Source organism: Saccoglossus kowalevskii, chromosome 8, assembly GCF_978046115.1.
Source record: "Saccoglossus kowalevskii chromosome 8, keSacKowa6.1, whole genome shotgun sequence".
Classification (NCBI taxonomy): domain Eukaryota; kingdom Metazoa; phylum Hemichordata; class Enteropneusta; family Harrimaniidae; genus Saccoglossus; species Saccoglossus kowalevskii.
Genome location: NC_140648.1, coordinates 41,052,931 through 41,071,799, shown reverse-complemented (window position 1 = coordinate 41,071,799; position 18,869 = coordinate 41,052,931). Strand labels below are relative to the sequence as shown.

Genomic DNA, 18,869 nt, shown 5'->3' with positions numbered 1-18,869 from the left:
TACTGTGCTCTGTATATATTATTATAGTGTACTGTGCTCTGTATATATTATTATAGTGCACTGTGCTCTGTATATATTATTATAGTGCACTGTGCTCTGTATATATTATTATAGTGCACTGTATATATTATTATAGTGCTCTGTATATATTATTGTGTACTGTGCTCTGTATATATTATTGTGTACTGTGCTCTGTATATATTATTATAGTGCACTGTGCTCTGTATATATTATTATAGTGTACTGTGCTCTGTATATATTATTATAGTGCACTGTGCTCTGTATATATTATTATAGTGTACTGTGCTCTGTATATATTATTATAGTGCACTGTGCTCTGTATATATTATTATAGTGCACTGTGCTCTGTATATATTATTATAGTGCACTGTGCTCTGTATATATTATTATAGTGCACTGTGCTCTGTATATATTATTATAGTGTACTGTGCTCTGTATATATTATTATAGTGCACTGTGCTCTGTATATATTATTATAGTGCACTGTGCTCTGTATATATTATTATAGTGCACTGTGCTCTGTATATATTATTATAGTGTACTGTGCTCTGTATATATTATTATAGTGCACTGTGCTCTGTATATATTATTATAGTGCACTGTGCTCTGTATATATTATTATAGTGCACTGTGCTCTGTATATATTATTATAGTGCACTGTGCTCTGTATATATTATTATAGTGCACTGTGCTCTGTATATATTATTATAGTGTACTGTGCTCTGTATATATTATTATAGTGTACTGTACAATGTATATATTATTATAGTGCACTGTGCTCTGTATATATTATTATAGTGCACTGTGCTCTGTATATATTATTATAGTGTACTGTGCTCTGTATATATTATTATAGTGCACTGTGCTCTGTATATAATATTATAGTGTACTGTGCTCTGTATATATTATTATAGTGCACTGTGCTTTGTATATATTATTATAGTGCACTGTGCTCTGTATATATTATTATAGTGCACTGTGCTCTGTATATATTATTATAGTGTACTGTGCTCTGTATATATTATTATAGTGCACTATGCTCTGTATATATTATTACAGTGCACTGTGCTCTGTATATATTATTATAGTGTACTGTGTTCTGTATATATTATTATAGTGTACTGTGCTCTGTATATATTATTATAGTGTACTGTGCTCTGTATATATTATTATAGTGTACTGTGCTCTGTATATATTATTATAGTGTACTGTGCTCTGTATATATTATTATAGTGCACTATGCTCTGTATATATTATTATAGTGCACTGTGCTCTGTATATATTATTATAGTGTACTGTGTTCTGTATATATTATTATAGTGTACTGTGTTCTGTATATATTATTATAGTGTACTGTGCTCTGTATATATTATTATAGTGTACTGTGCTCTGTATATATTATTATAGTGTACTGTGCTCTGTATATATTATTATAGTGCACTGTGCTCTGTATATATTATTATAGTGCACTGTGCTCTGTATATATTATTATAGTGCACTGTGCTTTGTATATATTATTATAGTGCACTGTATATATTATTATAGTGTACTGTGCTCTGTATATATTATTATAGTGTACTGTGCTCTGTATATATTGCAGAAACAGTTTGTAAATATGACATACAGTTTGTTATAAACACATTTTAAGCAGCTGCAATGGTTTACACTTCCAAGTAATGGTATCTAGTGGCCCAACTCTGCTCATGAGAGAATCAAAGAAAGCTTAGAAAGAACTCCCATGTGCTGAGAGTATTGGAGACACATTAAATATAATTCGAAATTACTTAGCTGAAAACTAATTATGCAAATCAGAAAATTAATATGACCAGATTTGAGTGTAAAACTAATGAGGTCTGCGCAATGTAACAGAACCAAAAAATTATGAATTATTATGCTTATTAGGGAATTAATATGAACAGATTTTTACCCCAAACTAATTAGGTTTGTACATTGTCCTAGAGCATCTTTGTACTAAGTTTCATTGAAATGGAATAATTAACACCGCGAAAACTCCAAAATTTCGACCCCTCTAAAAATTTGACCGCCTATTTATTTGCCGGGTTTCGGTGTTTTATTTACCTCCAAATTTTCGACTCCACTAAAAATTGCCGACTCATTCTTATTCGAAAATTGCGACCAGTTTTAGTTTTCCCCCAAACGAAAAAAAAAACGATGTGAGCGTTCAAACGGGACCTTCCTCGACGGCATGAATCCGGGTTTCTGATTGACTGAGAGATTTTTATTTTATTGGTAACGAAAATATATTCTAAATAAACGAAGTTTCAAATAAAAACGAACACAAAAATCTCGGCATGCTGCGTTTCTGAATTGTTGATTATTACTGTACTCAGTAGTGATTATAATAATGTACACAAAATAAATTTGTTGAATGGTTATGAAATACAAATAAAAGTCAACTTAGTTTCATCGTAAGCAAATGATTCCGGTCTCGTATAAACGTTTGATGCTGTAGGATATCCGCCATGTTCTCTTAGGTCAAATAGGTCAAATCGCTAATTAACCAATCAAAAAGCTGGATGATGCGAAAACGGCATGATTTTTTTTAAATAAAAAAATTAGTTGTTTTTAAAAAATAAACTGGTCATCTGAAGAATAATTTAACATTGTTCACAGTGATAACAGCTCATTCTCGAAAGGAAGCTTACCCGCTCACGCTAGTCACGATAAAAATCATACACGTGTACTCTTGAATAGACAGACGTCAATGACTACGGTAAAACTTAGACTCTATTTTAGCCGGCAGGATTGATTGAAATGTCCGAAAAATGACGCCAAAATACACCTTAAAAGTCCCATTTTATTTTCTTAAATCCCATTATATTTTTTAATCCAAGGGCGATTTTACGGCAGAATTTGGTCCCTCAAATCACCGGTACGGTGCTCAAATAAGGGACACGTGAGCTTTGATTCTAACCGGATACATTGCACTGGGTCGGGGAGATCGTTTGCTAAACTTCCATGTATCTTTTGTCCAATGGGTACCTGTACTTCGAACATTCACAAGTTTTCCTAGGTAGTGCGAGACAGCTTTGTCTTTTGACCTATTAGTTTTGTGCTGACCTCTTCTCCGCGTCTTGATGTTTTGTTTTGCTTGTCATAATACTCACTGATTGATGACTTTGTTTAGATTTTGAGTTACAACTCGGCCACGACCTTTGCTTTTACCGTGAAACATGAGGAAGTTCACGTCAATTGACGGACATTGCATTTTTTAAAAACTAATGAAGCACACTGTCTATCATCCCCATTTTTTTTTGCTGATTTCTATTCTGAAAAATTCGACCGTCCGAAAATGCACCTTAATTTTGACTCTAAAAACACGTCACATTTCTAACACAAATTATTTAAAACCAGTCGAAATTTTGGAGTTTTTACGGTACTTTAGATATCAGTGTGAAAGATTAAAATTGGTTAATTATGCAAATTAGGTAATTAATATGTACAGATTTTAACCCACAATTATTCAGGTCTGTCTATTGTCCTACAGCATCCATGTACATTCATTGATATGTGATGTATAGTACCTGAGATATCAGTGTGAAAGTTGGTTAATTATGCAAATTAGGTGATTAATATGCACAAATATTTACCGGAAACTAATTGGGTCTGCATAATTCTAGATTCATTGAAATATGATGATTAGTACTTTAGATATCAGTAGAAAAGCTGAAAATTAATTATGCAAATTAGGTAATTAATATGCACAATTATTTACCCTAAAACTAATCAGGTCTCTGCATAGTCCTAAAGGATCTATGTACCAAGTTTCATTGAAATGCGATGATTAGTACTTGAGATACCCGTGGAAAAGCTGAAAATTAACTAATTATGCAAATTAGGTGATTAATATGCACAAATATTTATCGAAAACAATCAATCTCTGCATAGTCCTTGAGTATGTAAGTACCAAGTTTCATTGAAATGTAATGCTAACTACTTATATCAAATGCTGAAAATTAATTAATTATGCAAATTAGGTAATTAATATGTACTGATATTACCATAAAAACTATCAGGTCTGTGCAGTGTCGTATGACATCTATGTACCAAGTTTCATTGAAATGTGATGATTAGTACTTGAGATATCAGTGGAAAAACCGAAAATTGACTAATCATTATGCAAATTAGGTAATTAGTATCCACGGATTATTACCAAAAACTAATCAAAACCTAGCATTAGTTCAGAGCATCTATGTACCAAGTTTCATCAAAATCCAATGAGTGGTTGTTTAGATATCAGTGGAACAGTCATGGAACCAGTAAAAAATAGCTAATTATCATGCAAATTAGGTAATTAATATGCACGGATTTTTACCAAAAATTAATCAAATCTGCGCATATGTTCAGAGCATCTATGTACCAAGTTTCATCAAAATCCAATGAGTGGTTCTTTAGATATCAGTGGAACAGTCATAGAACAGCTAAAAATTAGCTAATTATCATGCAAATTAGGTAATTAACGAGCATGGATTTTTACCAAAACCTAATCAAATCTGCGCATTGGCCCAGAGCATCTATGCACCAAGTTTCATCAAAAACCAATGTATGGTTCTTGAGATAGCAGTGGAACAGTCGGACACACATACACACATACACACATACACACATACACACATACACACATACAGACACACTAACTGCAAAGACTCCCATTTTGTGCTTCGCACATGGGAGTCAAAAAGTATATAAATAAATTTTGAAAGACAGGCAAGTTTGCTAACTGAATATAAATTTGCATTTTCACACTATGTAATGTGACTCTGACGTTATAAACATAAAACATTACAGATAATTTGAGAAGGTTGAAATGGTCATTAGCCAATCAATTGATGATTGAATATCTTTAAAACCTTGCACTCAAATTATTTTGTAGAAGATATTCGGACATGGAATGAGGAAATAATGAGCAAAATGGCAATAACCTCAGTATAAGGGGGCTAAATAAAACATTCAGAAAGGATTATAAATTAAGAGGTAAGAACAATGAAAATAAATAGTTAATAAAAAAAAAGGACAATCGACTCACCCTGCAACTACAATGAAGAAGTCAAGTCGATTCCAAGTCTCTGCTAAATAGCACTTTTTGCCATAAAAGCCCATAGCTAGTACCTTGACAATCATCTCGGCTGCAAAGAACGCAAAGATAAAATGATCAAATCCTTCCAGTATCTTGCAGCGTTGTGTGTCACAAACAATGTCTTCACAAGGCTGGAACATTCCCAGTGTTATGCAGTTGAGTATGATCACCATCATGCTCATCCTTTCAAACCAAGTGTAATGCCATTAAGGAAAATTGGTGGCACAAGTTGTTGTAAAACAAAATCAAAAATGTTAATGGGTTACAGAAAGATGTGTACCATGAACATGTGCATGTCTGAGATTATGAAATAAGTAAGTAATAGACAAGTTTTAAGTTTTGCTGTTACGTTAGAAACTTGCATACTCTGCATACTTGCATGTCATCTGTATAGGAGGGGGTTGCCAGGAACCAGCGAATAAATTGCATACGCTAGAAATTAACTCCCCATTCTTGCACAAAACCGACTAATGATGTTATAACTCTAAAACACATCTAATATAAGACTTTTAAAACAAATCATCATTTCAGTGTTCTTTAATAACTATTACTATATTGTTCTCACCCACATCCCATGAAAATAGATTTGAGGTAATTTTTCATGAACCTATACAATTAACGTCAAGACAACTCCTTGTTTTCTATTTTCAAACAATTCTTCCAACAAAATTTATAAAAATGAGCAGCAAATAATGGAACAGCCTTTATTGATGGATGCTTGATTTGATTAATAGAGAATACACAGTTGTATTTGACAGTGCACAGTAGAAAAGGTCACTCGCTCTACAATATAAATACACTATATAGATGCAATGACAGTAATGAAGACAGTTTCATCATGTGTTGTTCCACATCCCATTGGCATAGAAACCACCAACCACGATGGTAGTTCCCAAAGGGAGGTCAAAAATGAAAACAAGCAGCCTGTCGGCTAAGATAGCTCCGCTGTTAGCAATGCACATTGCAATTAAAGAACAGAAGATATCATTAGAAAATGAACAAAATGTATAGTATCAAAGCAACAGGAAAATATCACTTTTCACCAAAAATAATCATCAAAATTAGATAATTGAAGATATCACCACGAAATTGACAAATCTGAAAGTGTTCCACATGTTGTACCTATATATGTAATATAACAGCAATCAGACTTGCTGTTTTCAACAAGTCAAAAATATCACTTTTTACCAAAAGTTAAAAAAATATTCACCAAAATTAGAGAATTAAAGATATCATGAAATGAACAAATCTGAGAGAGGACAACATGTAGTACCTATATATGTAATATCAAAGCAATTGGACTTGTGGTTTTTAACAAGAAGTCGAAAATATCACTTTTTACCAAAAATATTCACCAAAATTGGAGAATTGAAGATATCATTACAAAATGAACAAATCTGAGAGAGGTACACATAGAGTATCTATATATGTAATATCAAAGCAATTGGACTTGTGGTTATTAACAAGAAGTCGAAAATATCACTTTTTACCAAAAATGACAAAAATATCCACCAAAATTAGAGAATTGAAGATATGATCATGAAATGAACAAATCTGAGAGAGGTCTATCCAAGGTACATATACACCAAGTATCAAAGCATTCAGGCTTGTAGTTTTCAAGAAGAAGTCGAAAAAGTAAAACATTGACACAGACGACGACGACGGACAATCACTCATATGATAAGCTTTGCTCAACAAAATCGACAGCGGACCTACAAAATTATTAATATAGAAAATTAGGTCATCCCAGAGTGCTTGTGTTATGTGTGTGTGACTGTCATCCCAGAGTGCTTGTTTTATGTGTGTATGACTGTCATCCCAGAGTGCTTGTGTTATACGTGTGACTGTCATCCAAGAGTGCTTGTGTTATGTGTGTACGACTGTCATCACACAGTGCTTGTGTTATGTGTGTATGACTGTCATCACACAGTGCTTGTGTTATGTGTGTATGACTGTCATCCAAGAGTGCTAGTGTTATGCGTGTGTGACTGTCATCCCAGAGTGCTTGCGTTATACGTGTGACTGTCATCCCAGAGTGCTTGCGTTATGCGTGTGACTGTCATCCCAGAGTGCTTGTGTTATGCGTGTATGACTGTCATCCCAGAGTGCTTGCGTTATACGTGCAACTGTCATCACAGAGTGCTAGTGTTATGCGTGTGACTGTCATCCAAGAGTGCTAGTGTTATGCGTGTGACTGTCATCCAAGAGTGCTAGTGTTATGCGTGTGACTGTCATCCAAGAGTGCTAGTGTTATGCGTGTGACTGTCATCCAAGAGTGCTAGTGTTATGCGTGTGACTGTCATCCAAGAGTGCTAGTGTTGTGCGTGTGACTGTCATCCAAGAGTGCTAGTGTTATGCGTGTGACTGTCATCCAAGAGTGCTAGTGTTATGCGTGTGACTGTCATCCAAGAGTGCTAGTGTTGTGCGTGTGACTGTCATCCAAGAGTGCTAGTGTTATGCGTGTGACTGTCATCCCAGAGTGCTTGTGTTATGCGTGTATGACTGTCATCCCAGAGTGCTTGCGTTATACGTGCAACTGTCATCACAGAGTGCTTGTGTTATGTGTGTATGACTGTCATCCAAGAGTGCTAGTGTTATACGTGTGACTGTCATCCCAGAGTGCTTGTGTTATGCGTGTGACTGTCATCCCAGAGTGCTTGTGTTATGCGTGTATGACTGTCATCCCAGAGTGCTTGTGTTATACGTGCAACTGTCATCACAGAGTGCTAGTGTTATGCGTGTGACTGTCATCCAAGAGTGCTAGTGTTGTGTGTGACTGTCATCCCAGAGTGCTTGTGTTATGCGTGCAACTGTCATCACAGAGTGCTAGTGTTATGCGTGTGACTGTCATCCAAGAGTGCTAGTGTTATGCGTGTGACTGTCATCCAAGAGTGCTAGTGTTATGCGTGTGACTGTCATCCAAGAGTGCTAGTGTTATGCGTGTGACTGTCATCCAAGAGTGCTAGTGTTATGCGTGTGACTGTCATCCAAGAGTGCTAGTGTTGTGCGTGTGACTGTCATCCAAGAGTGCTAGTGTTATGCGTGTATGACTGTCATCCCAGAGTGCTTGTGTTATACGTGCAACTGTCATCACAGAGTGCTAGTGTTATGCGTGTGACTGTCATCCAAGAGTGCCAGTGTTATGCGTGTGACTGTCATCACAGAGTGCTAGTGTTATGCGTGTGACTGTCATCCAAGAGTGCTAGTGTTATGCGTGTGACTGTCATCCCAGAGTGCTTGTGTTATGCGTGTATGACTGTCATCCCAGAGTGCTTGTGTTATACGTGCAACTGTCATCACAGAGTGTTATGCATGTGACTGTCATCCCAGAGTGCTTGTGTTATGCGTGTATGACTGTCATCCCAGAGTGTTATGCGTGTGACTGTCATCCAAGAGTGCCAGTGTTATGCGTGTGACTGTCATCCAAGAGTGCTAGTGTTGTGCGTGTGGCTGTCATCCCAGAGTGCTTGTGTTATGCGTGTGACTGTCATCCCAGAGTGCTTGTGTTATACGTGCAACTGTCATCACAGAGTGCTAGTGTTATGCGTGTGACTGTCATCCAAGAGTGCTAGTGTTGTGTGTGACTGTCATCCCAGAGTGCTTGTGTTATGCGTGCAACTGTCATCACAGAGTGCTAGTGTTATGCGTGTGACTGTCATCCAAGAGTGCTAGTGTTGTGCCTGTGACTGTCATCCCAGAGTGCTTGTGTTATGCGTGTATGACTGTCATCCCAGAGTGCTTGTGTTATGCGTGTGACTGTCATCCAAGAGTGCTAGTGTTGTGCGTGTGACTGTCATCTCAGAGTGCTTGTGTTATGTGTGTGACTGTCATCCCAGAGTGCTTGTGTTATGCGTGTATGACTGTCATCCCAGAGTGTTATGCGTGTGACTGTCATCCCAGAGTGCTTGCGTTATACGTGCAACTGTCATCACAGAGTGCTAGTGTTATGTGTGTGACTGTCATCCAAGAGTGCTAGTGTTATGTGTGTGACTGTCATCCCAGAGTGCTTGTGTTATGTGTGTGACTGTCATCCCAGAGTGCTTGTGTTATGTGTGTGACTGTCATCCCAGAGTGCTTGCGTTATACGTGCAACTGTCATCACAGAGTGCTAGTGTTATGCGTGTGACTGTCATCCAAGAGTGCTAGTGTTGTGCATGTGGCTGTCATCCCAGAGTGCTTGTGTTATGCGTGTTTGACTGTCATCCCAGAGTGCTTGTGTTATACGTGTGACTGTCATCCAAGAGTGTTAGTGTTGTGCGTGTGACTGTCATCCCAGAGTGCTTGTTATACGTGTGACTGTCATCCCAGAGTGCTTGTGTTATGTGTGTATGACTGTCATCCCAGAGTGCTTGCGTTATACGTGTAACTGTCATCACAGAGTGCTAGTGTTATGCGTGTGACTGTCATCCAAGAGTGCTAGTGTTATGCGTGTGACTGTCATCCAAGAGTGCTAGTGTTGTGCGTGTGACTGTCATCCAAGAGTGCTAGTGTTATGCGTGTGACTGTCATCCCAGAGTGCTTGTGTTATGCGTGTATGACTGTCATCCCAGAGTGCTTGCGTTATACGTGCAACTGTCATCACAGAGTGCTTGTGTTATGTGTGTATGACTGTCATCCAAGAGTGCTAGTGTTATACGTGTGACTGTCATCCCAGAGTGCTTGTGTTATGCGTGTGACTGTCATCCCAGAGTGCTTGTGTTATGCGTGTATGACTGTCATCCCAGAGTGCTTGCGTTATACGTGCAACTGTCATCACAGAGTGCTTGTGTTATGTGTGTGACTGTCATCCCAGAGTGCTTGTGTTATGCGTGTATGACTGTCATCCCAGAGTGTTATGCGTGTGACTGTCATCCCAGAGTGCTTGCGTTATACGTGCAACTGTCATCACAGAGTGCTAGTGTTATGCGTGTGACTGTCATCCAAGAGTGCTAGTGTTATGTGTGTGACTGTCATCCCAGAGTGCTTGTGTTATGTGTGTGACTGTCATCCCAGAGTGCTTGCGTTATACGTGCAACTGTCATCACAGAGTGCTAGTGTTATGCGTGTGACTGTCATCCCAGAGTGCTTGTGTTATGTGTGTGACTGTCATCCCAGAGTGCTTGCGTTATACGTGCAACTGTCATCACAGAGTGCTAGTGTTATGCGTGTGACTGTCATCCAAGAGTGCTAGTGTTGTGCATGTGGCTGTCATCCCAGAGTGCTTGTGTTATGCGTGTTTGACTGTCATCCCAGAGTGCTTGTGTTATACGTGTGACTGTCATCCAAGAGTGTTAGTGTTGTGCGTGTGGCTGTCATCCCAGAGTGCTTGTGTTATGCGTGTATGACTGTCATCCCAGAGTGTTAGTGTTGTGCGTGTGACTGTCATCCCAGAGTGCTTGTTATACGTGTGACTGTCATCCCAGAGTGCTTGTGTTATGTGTGTATGACTGTCATCCCAGAGTGCTTGCGTTATACGTGTAACTGTCATCACAGAGTGCTAGTGTTATGCGTGTGACTGTCATCCAAGAGTGCTAGTGTTATGTGTGTGACTGTCATCCCAGAGTGCTTGTGTTATGCGTGTGACTGTCATCCCAGAGTGCTTGTGTTATGCGCGTGACTATCATCCTAGAGTGCTTGTGTTATGCGTGTATGACTGTCATCCCAGAGTGCTTGTGTTATGCGTGGACTGTCATCCAAGAGTGCTAGTGTTGTGCGTGTGACTGTCATCCCAGAGTGCTTGTGTTATGTGTGTGTGACTGTCATCCCAGAGTGTTATGCGTGTGACTGTCATCCAAGAGTGCTAGTGTTGTGCCTGTGACTGTCATCCCAGAGTGCTTGTGTTATGCGTGTATGACTGTCATCCCAGAGTGCTTGTGTTATGCGTGTGACTGTCATCCAAGAGTGCTAGTGTTGTGCGTGTGACTGTCATCTCAGAGTGCTTGTGTTATGTGTGTGACTGTCATCCCAGAGTGCTTGTGTTATGCGTGTATGACTGTCATCCCAGAGTGTTATGCGTGTGACTGTCATCCCAGAGTGCTTGCGTTATACGTGCAACTGTCATCACAGAGTGCTAGTGTTATGTGTGTGACTGTCATCCAAGAGTGCTAGTGTTATGTGTGTGACTGTCATCCCAGAGTGCTTGTGTTATGTGTGTGACTGTCATCCCAGAGTGCTTGTGTTATGTGTGTGACTGTCATCCCAGAGTGCTTGCGTTATACGTGCAACTGTCATCACAGAGTGCTAGTGTTATGCGTGTGACTGTCATCCAAGAGTGCTAGTGTTGTGCATGTGGCTGTCATCCCAGAGTGCTTGTGTTATGCGTGTTTGACTGTCATCCCAGAGTGCTTGTGTTATACGTGTGACTGTCATCCAAGAGTGTTAGTGTTGTGCGTGTGACTGTCATCCCAGAGTGCTTGTTATACGTGTGACTGTCATCCCAGAGTGCTTGTGTTATGTGTGTATGACTGTCATCCCAGAGTGCTTGCGTTATACGTGTAACTGTCATCACAGAGTGCTAGTGTTATGCGTGTGACTGTCATCCAAGAGTGCTAGTGTTATGCGTGTGACTGTCATCCAAGAGTGCTAGTGTTGTGCGTGTGACTGTCATCCAAGAGTGCTAGTGTTATGCGTGTGACTGTCATCCCAGAGTGCTTGTGTTATGCGTGTATGACTGTCATCCCAGAGTGCTTGCGTTATACGTGCAACTGTCATCACAGAGTGCTTGTGTTATGTGTGTATGACTGTCATCCAAGAGTGCTAGTGTTATACGTGTGACTGTCATCCCAGAGTGCTTGTGTTATGCGTGTGACTGTCATCCCAGAGTGCTTGTGTTATGCGTGTATGACTGTCATCCCAGAGTGCTTGCGTTATACGTGCAACTGTCATCACAGAGTGCTTGTGTTATGTGTGTGACTGTCATCCCAGAGTGCTTGTGTTATGCGTGTATGACTGTCATCCCAGAGTGTTATGCGTGTGACTGTCATCCCAGAGTGCTTGCGTTATACGTGCAACTGTCATCACAGAGTGCTAGTGTTATGCGTGTGACTGTCATCCAAGAGTGCTAGTGTTATGTGTGTGACTGTCATCCCAGAGTGCTTGTGTTATGTGTGTGACTGTCATCCCAGAGTGCTTGCGTTATACGTGCAACTGTCATCACAGAGTGCTAGTGTTATGCGTGTGACTGTCATCCCAGAGTGCTTGTGTTATGTGTGTGACTGTCATCCCAGAGTGCTTGCGTTATACGTGCAACTGTCATCACAGAGTGCTAGTGTTATGCGTGTGACTGTCATCCAAGAGTGCTAGTGTTGTGCATGTGGCTGTCATCCCAGAGTGCTTGTGTTATGCGTGTTTGACTGTCATCCCAGAGTGCTTGTGTTATACGTGTGACTGTCATCCAAGAGTGTTAGTGTTGTGCGTGTGGCTGTCATCCCAGAGTGCTTGTGTTATGCGTGTATGACTGTCATCCCAGAGTGTTAGTGTTGTGCGTGTGACTGTCATCCCAGAGTGCTTGTTATACGTGTGACTGTCATCCCAGAGTGCTTGTGTTATGTGTGTATGACTGTCATCCCAGAGTGCTTGCGTTATACGTGTAACTGTCATCACAGAGTGCTAGTGTTATGCGTGTGACTGTCATCCAAGAGTGCTAGTGTTATGTGTGTGACTGTCATCCCAGAGTGCTTGTGTTATGCGTGTGACTGTCATCCCAGAGTGCTTGTGTTATGCGCGTGACTATCATCCTAGAGTGCTTGTGTTATGCGTGTATGACTGTCATCCCAGAGTGCTTGTGTTATGCGTGGACTGTCATCCAAGAGTGCTAGTGTTGTGCGTGTGACTGTCATCCCAGAGTGCTTGTGTTATGTGTGTGTGACTGTCATCCCAGAGTGTTATGCGTGTGACTGTCATCCCAGAGTGCTTGTGTTATGTGTGTGACTGTCATCCCAGAGTGCTTGTGTTATGCGTGTATGACTGTCATCCCAGAGTGTTATGCGTGTGACTGTCATCCCAGAGTGCTTGTGTTATGCGTGTATGACTGTCATCCCAGAGTGTTATGCATGTGACTGTCATCCCAGAGTGCTTGTGTTATGCGTGTATGACTGTCATCCCAGAGTGCTTGTGTTATGCGTGTGACTGTCATCCAAGAGTGCTAGTGTTGTGCGTGTGACTGTCATCCCAGAGTGCTTGTGTTATGTGTGTATGACTGTCATCCCAGAGTGTTATGCGTGTATGACTGTCATCCCAGAGTGCTTGTGTTATGCGTGTATGACTGTCATCCCAGAGTGTTATGCGTGTGACTGTCATCCCAGAGTGCTTGTGTTATGCGTGTATGACTGTCATCCCAGAGTGTTATGCGTGTGACTGTCATCCCAGAGTGCTTGTGTTATGCGTGTGACTGTCATCCAAGAGTGCTAGTGTTATGTGTGTGACTGTCATCCCAGAGTGCTTGTGTTATGCGTGTGACTGTCATCCCAGAGTGCTTGTGTTATGCGCGTGACTGTCATCCTAGAGTGCTTGTGTTATGCGTGTATGACTGTCATCCCAGAGTGCTTGTGTTATGCGTGGACTGTCATCCAAGAGTGCTAGTGTTGTGCGTGTGACTGTCATCCCAGAGTGCTTGTGTTATGTGTGTATGACTGTCATCCCAGAGTGTTATGCGTGTGACTGTCATCCCAGAGTGCTTGTGTTATGTGTGTGACTGTCATCCCAGAGTGCTTGTGTTATGCGTGTATGACTGTCATCCCAGAGTGTTATGCGTGTGACTGTCATCCCAGAGTGCTTGTGTTATGCGTGTATGACTGTCATCCCAGAGTGCTTGTGTTATGCGTGTTTGACTGTCATCCCAGAGTGTTATGCATGTGACTGTCATCCCAGAGTGCTTGTGTTATGCGTGTATGACTGTCATCCCAGAGTGCTTCGGTTATGCGTGTGACTGTCATCCAAGAGTGCTAGTGTTGTGCGTGTGACTGTCATCCCAGAGTGCTTGTGTTATGTGTGTATGACTGTCATCCCAGAGTGCTTGTATTATGCGTGTATGACTGTCATCCTAGAGTGCTTGCGTTATGTGTGTGACTGCTATCCCGAGTGACTGAACCACAGAATTTTATATTGAAGTAAAGCTTGGTTTTCTCTGATGATTATGCCAGCAAAGACTATCATTTAGTTTCAGTGCATTCACTGTTTTCAGGAATTATTCAGAGCTATTTTTGCATTCCTTTAGTAAAAATGTCTTTTTTATCTTTTCACCTACTGCACAATAGCTTTGATGCATTAGAGGAAGCTTAACAATGTCAAACCAAACCTGATCAGACAGTTGCCCAAACACATGACATCAAGCATTTAGTCTGATGAGTTCTGCACACAAAACAGATTATTTTCATCCAGATGAACAAATGGAAATAATTATTTTCATAGTAAGCATGATCACATCATTTGTTTACAACTTACGCCCGTGTATACTGGACATACTTCTTGTTTTTTAAATTAACTTTATCATTCCAATCTTTTTATTTAAAATTATACTTGGGAGACAACACACACTACTTGGTGGACGGCATCAGTGTGATGGTGTTGGTATATGGTCAGTGTGATGGTGTTGGTATATGGTCAGTGTGATGGTGGTGGTATATGGTCAGTGTGATGGTGGTGGTATATGGTCAGTGTAATGTGTTGATATATGGTCAGTGTGATGGTGTTGATATATGGTCAGTGTGATGGTGGTGGTATATGGTCGGTGTGATGGTGGTGGTATATGGTCAGTGTGATGGTGGTGGTATATGGTCAGTGTGATGGTGTTGGTATATGGTCAGTGTGATGGTGTTGGTATATGGTCAGTGTGATGGTGGTATATGGTCAGTGTGATGGTGGTGGTATATGGTCAGTGTGATGGTGTTGGTATATGGTCAGTGTGATGGTGTTGGTTTATGGTCAGTGTGATGGTGTTGGTTTATGGTCAGTGTGATGGTGTTGGTATATGGTCAGTGTGATGGTGGTGGTATATGGTCAGTGTGATGGTGGTGGTATATGGTCAGTGTGATGGTGTTGGTATATGGTCAGTGTGATGGTGTTGGTATATGGTCAGTGTGATGGTGTTGGTATATGGTCAGTGTGATGGTGGTGGTATATGGTCAGTGTGATGGTGGTGGTATATGGTCAGTGTGATGGTGGTGGTATATGGTCAGTGTGATGGTGGTGGTATATGGTCAGTGTGATGGTGGTGGTATATGGTCAGTGTGATGGTGGTGGTATATGGTCAGTGTGATGGTGGTGGTATATGGTCAGTGTGATGGTGCTGGTATATGGTCAGTGTGATGGTGGTGGTATATGGTCAGTGTGATGGTGGTGGTATATGGTCAGTGTGATGGTGGTGGTATATGGTCAGTGTGATGGTGGTGGTATATGGTCAGTGTGATGGTGGTGGTATATGGTCAGTGTGATGGTGGTGGTATATGGTCAGTGTGATGGTGGTGGTATATGGTCAGTGTGATGGTGGTGGTATATGGTCAGTGTGATGGTGGTGGTATATGGTCAGTGTGATGGTGGTGGTATATGGTCAGTGTGATGGTGGTGGTATATGGTCAGTGTGATGGTGCTGGTATATGGTCAGTGTGATGGTGGTGGTATATGGTCAGTGTGATGGTGGTGGTATATGGTCAGTGTGATGGTGGTGGTATATGGTCAGTGTGATGGTGTTGGTATATGGTCAGTGTGATGGTGTTGGTATATAGTCAGTGTGATGGTGGTGGTATATGGTCAGTGTGATGGTGGTGGTATATGGTCAGTGTGATGGTGGTGGTATATGGTCAGTGTGATGGTGGTGGTTTATGTTCAGTGTGGTGGTGGTGGTGGTTTATGGTCAGTGTGATGGTGTTGGTATATGGTCAATGTGATGGTGGTGGTATATGGTCAGTGTGATGGTGTTGGTATATGGTCAGTGTGATGGTGTTGGTATATGGTCAGTGTGGTGGTGGTGGTGGTGGTTTATGGTCAGTGTGATGGTGGTGGTGGTTTATGGTCAGTGTGATGGTGGTGGTATATGGTCAGTGTGATGGTGGTGGTGGTGGTATATGGTCAGTGTGATGGTGGTGGTGGTATATGGTCAGTGTGATGGTGGTGGTATATGGTCAGTGTGATGGTGGTGGTATATGGTCAGTGTGATGGTGGTGGTATATGGTCAGTGTGATGGTGGTGGTATATGGTCAGTGTGATGGTGGTGGTATATGGTCAGTGTGATGGTGTTGGTATATGGTCAGTGTGATGGTGGTGGTATATGGTCAGTGTGATGGTGGTGGTATATGGTTAGTGTGATGGTGGTGGTATATGGTCAGTGTGATGTGTTGGTATATGGTTAGTGTGATGGTGGTGGTATATGGTCAGTGTGATGTGTTGGTATATGGTTAGTGTGATGGTGGTGGTATATGGTCAGTGTGATGGTGGTGGTATATGGTTAGTGTGATGGTGGTGGTATATGGTCAGTGTGATGTGTTGGTATATGGTTAGTGTGATGGTGGTGGTATATGGTCAGTGTGATGGTGGTGGTATATGGTCAGTGTGATGGTGGTGGTGGTGGTATATGGTCAGTCCCAAATAAACATACCGGTAGGTTTATTTTTTCACCAAACAATTCCACCTGGTACATTCTTGTTCGGGATGGTACGTTTATTTTTCTAAATCACAAATATTGATTTAAAAAAAAGAATTATGCAGTTCTCCCATCAAGATCAAAGCTGTGTTGCATTTTCCATGAAGTCGCTGAGCAATGGTACACATTGGTACCCTCCAGCTTTTTGATTGGATAATAAGCAACTTGGCGAACATTGTATAGCATCTAGTGTTTAAATGTGACCGAAATCATTCGCTTATGATGAAACTACGTTGAATTTTACTTGCATTTCATAACAATTCAAAAAAAATATTTTTGTGCATTATTATAATCACTACTGAGTACTAATCAACAATTGCAATACTTTGAAAACAAGTAAGCTATTCTCTTGTGAAATGCAGCATGACCAGATTACACTACCATATCGTGATCATTTACTACTAAGCAGTTTGTTTTTATTCGAAACTTCTTTTTGAATATACTTTTCGTTATCAACAAAATAAAATAAAAAAATGCATATTAATTATAAATTAAGTATTTTTTGTTGTCATGTGAAAAAATTTTTCGATTCACCAAATTAAGGCCTTTCACCTTTGAAATCGAGTATCTTGCTTTTCGCCAGCCATGAAGGTCACATTAGACGAACTTGATTGATGCTGCCGACAATCTCGTGCATTTTTATTGGTGCACAGCGGCACGCAAATCGAGAAAAATATTGTCCTGTTGCAACATTTTCGGGCAATATGTCACCATTTTAGCGTGACTTGAGATGCATCATCTGACTCGAAATGCATCATTTGTTGTCCATTTATATTCCTAATTACAAGGGACAGTGTAAAGTTTGAATATACACCTGTTAGAAGCAAAGCAACAATTTACCGGTCATTTTGGAAATTTTCTGGGTGGTATGTTTATTTGGGAAATGAGATTATATGATTATTGTCATTGTCAGTGTGTGATAGCAGGGCAAAGATATATGATCAGTGTATGTCAACTGCAGAAGATTGAGATCACATGGCTGCGAGATATTTAACTTTAGTGTACTCAGTTGGTAGGTCACAATTGAAAAGGCATAATATGGAAATTACACTGCTGGGATGTATTACAAGTAAAGAATGATCTTTGTACATGTATATTACAGAAAATAAGAAACATCCAATAATAATTCTACTAATGTTGGTCTAGACATTAAGAAGCCTGAATAAAGTCAGAACCTTGTAAGCATAGCTCATTTACGGCATGACTGTTACGAGCCTTGTAAGAGCCACCAACAAACATACATGCCTATATAGATACTCTCGTTAAGTTAATAATACATTTTAGACAAATTACAGAACGATACCACATCTGATCCCACTGATAAGTAACTTTTCTCTGACCACTTAGCCGGTCATTAAATTGCTTTTTAAGGCTGGCCAATCAGACCAAAAACAAATCGAGTAATTTGAGATGAGATTTGCATGCAGCCAAACTGTGGTAAAAATGTAATAAAAGAAACTGATTTTTATTATTACATTGTAGTTATCAAATATATGAATTTCAAGAAGAAGATATCTATGTCTAAAAAGGAATTTATACGAGAGACTCATCTACCTTGTTAATATTGTTAATATATACATTGTAATTTACTGATGACTCTTTCTTTTGTAAGCACAATATTAATTCTGTCAGTTTTGAAATATTTTCTATATAATATCAATACTAGTGATTCAATCATTTATTTATAATTAGTGAATGTATATCAATTTAGCTAAAAGTTGAAGTATTCCCAATTCAGAAAAAAATGACAGAGAATTGATATTTTCGCCAAAAAGCTTAATGATTTTTAAAATATACAAACTGCATCAACAGTCAAATCAGTATGAATTGTGAAAATGTTCAGTTCAAATAAAAAATAAAAGTAAATACATACAATGTACTGGCAAATATGAATTGAAAAATCTGTATATGAAGGAAAGAAGACAAACTGTTGAACTCTGGTGACCTTGCTCTTGTTGTATATAATATTATTTCCTTTATCATAGTTTGTTTCATTGCCATTAATATTATTACAAGATAAATGATTTGCTTCATTGAACACGTACAACAATGCATATTCCTACTGGGATAATTTACCTTTGAATGTGTATTACCAGTGATCAGTCAAGTAGAAACATTCGAAAAATATTTTATAAG

The 18,869-nt window shown here is 39.8% G+C and overlaps 1 protein-coding gene across 1 annotated transcript in view; it reads right to left on the bottom strand.

Moving 5' to 3' along the window:
- LOC102803203 (voltage-dependent T-type calcium channel subunit alpha-1H-like) overlaps positions 1-5,419 on the bottom strand; it is a 264,401-nt gene extending 258,982 nt beyond the window's left edge. The window contains exon 1 of the mRNA XM_085502864.1: positions 5,069-5,419. Coding sequence (XP_085358990.1) covers positions 5,069-5,301 — 233 coding nt within the window. The 5' untranslated portion in view covers positions 5,302-5,419. The remainder of the gene's footprint in view (positions 1-5,068) is intronic.
- Positions 5,420-18,869: the final 13,450 nt, after the last annotated feature.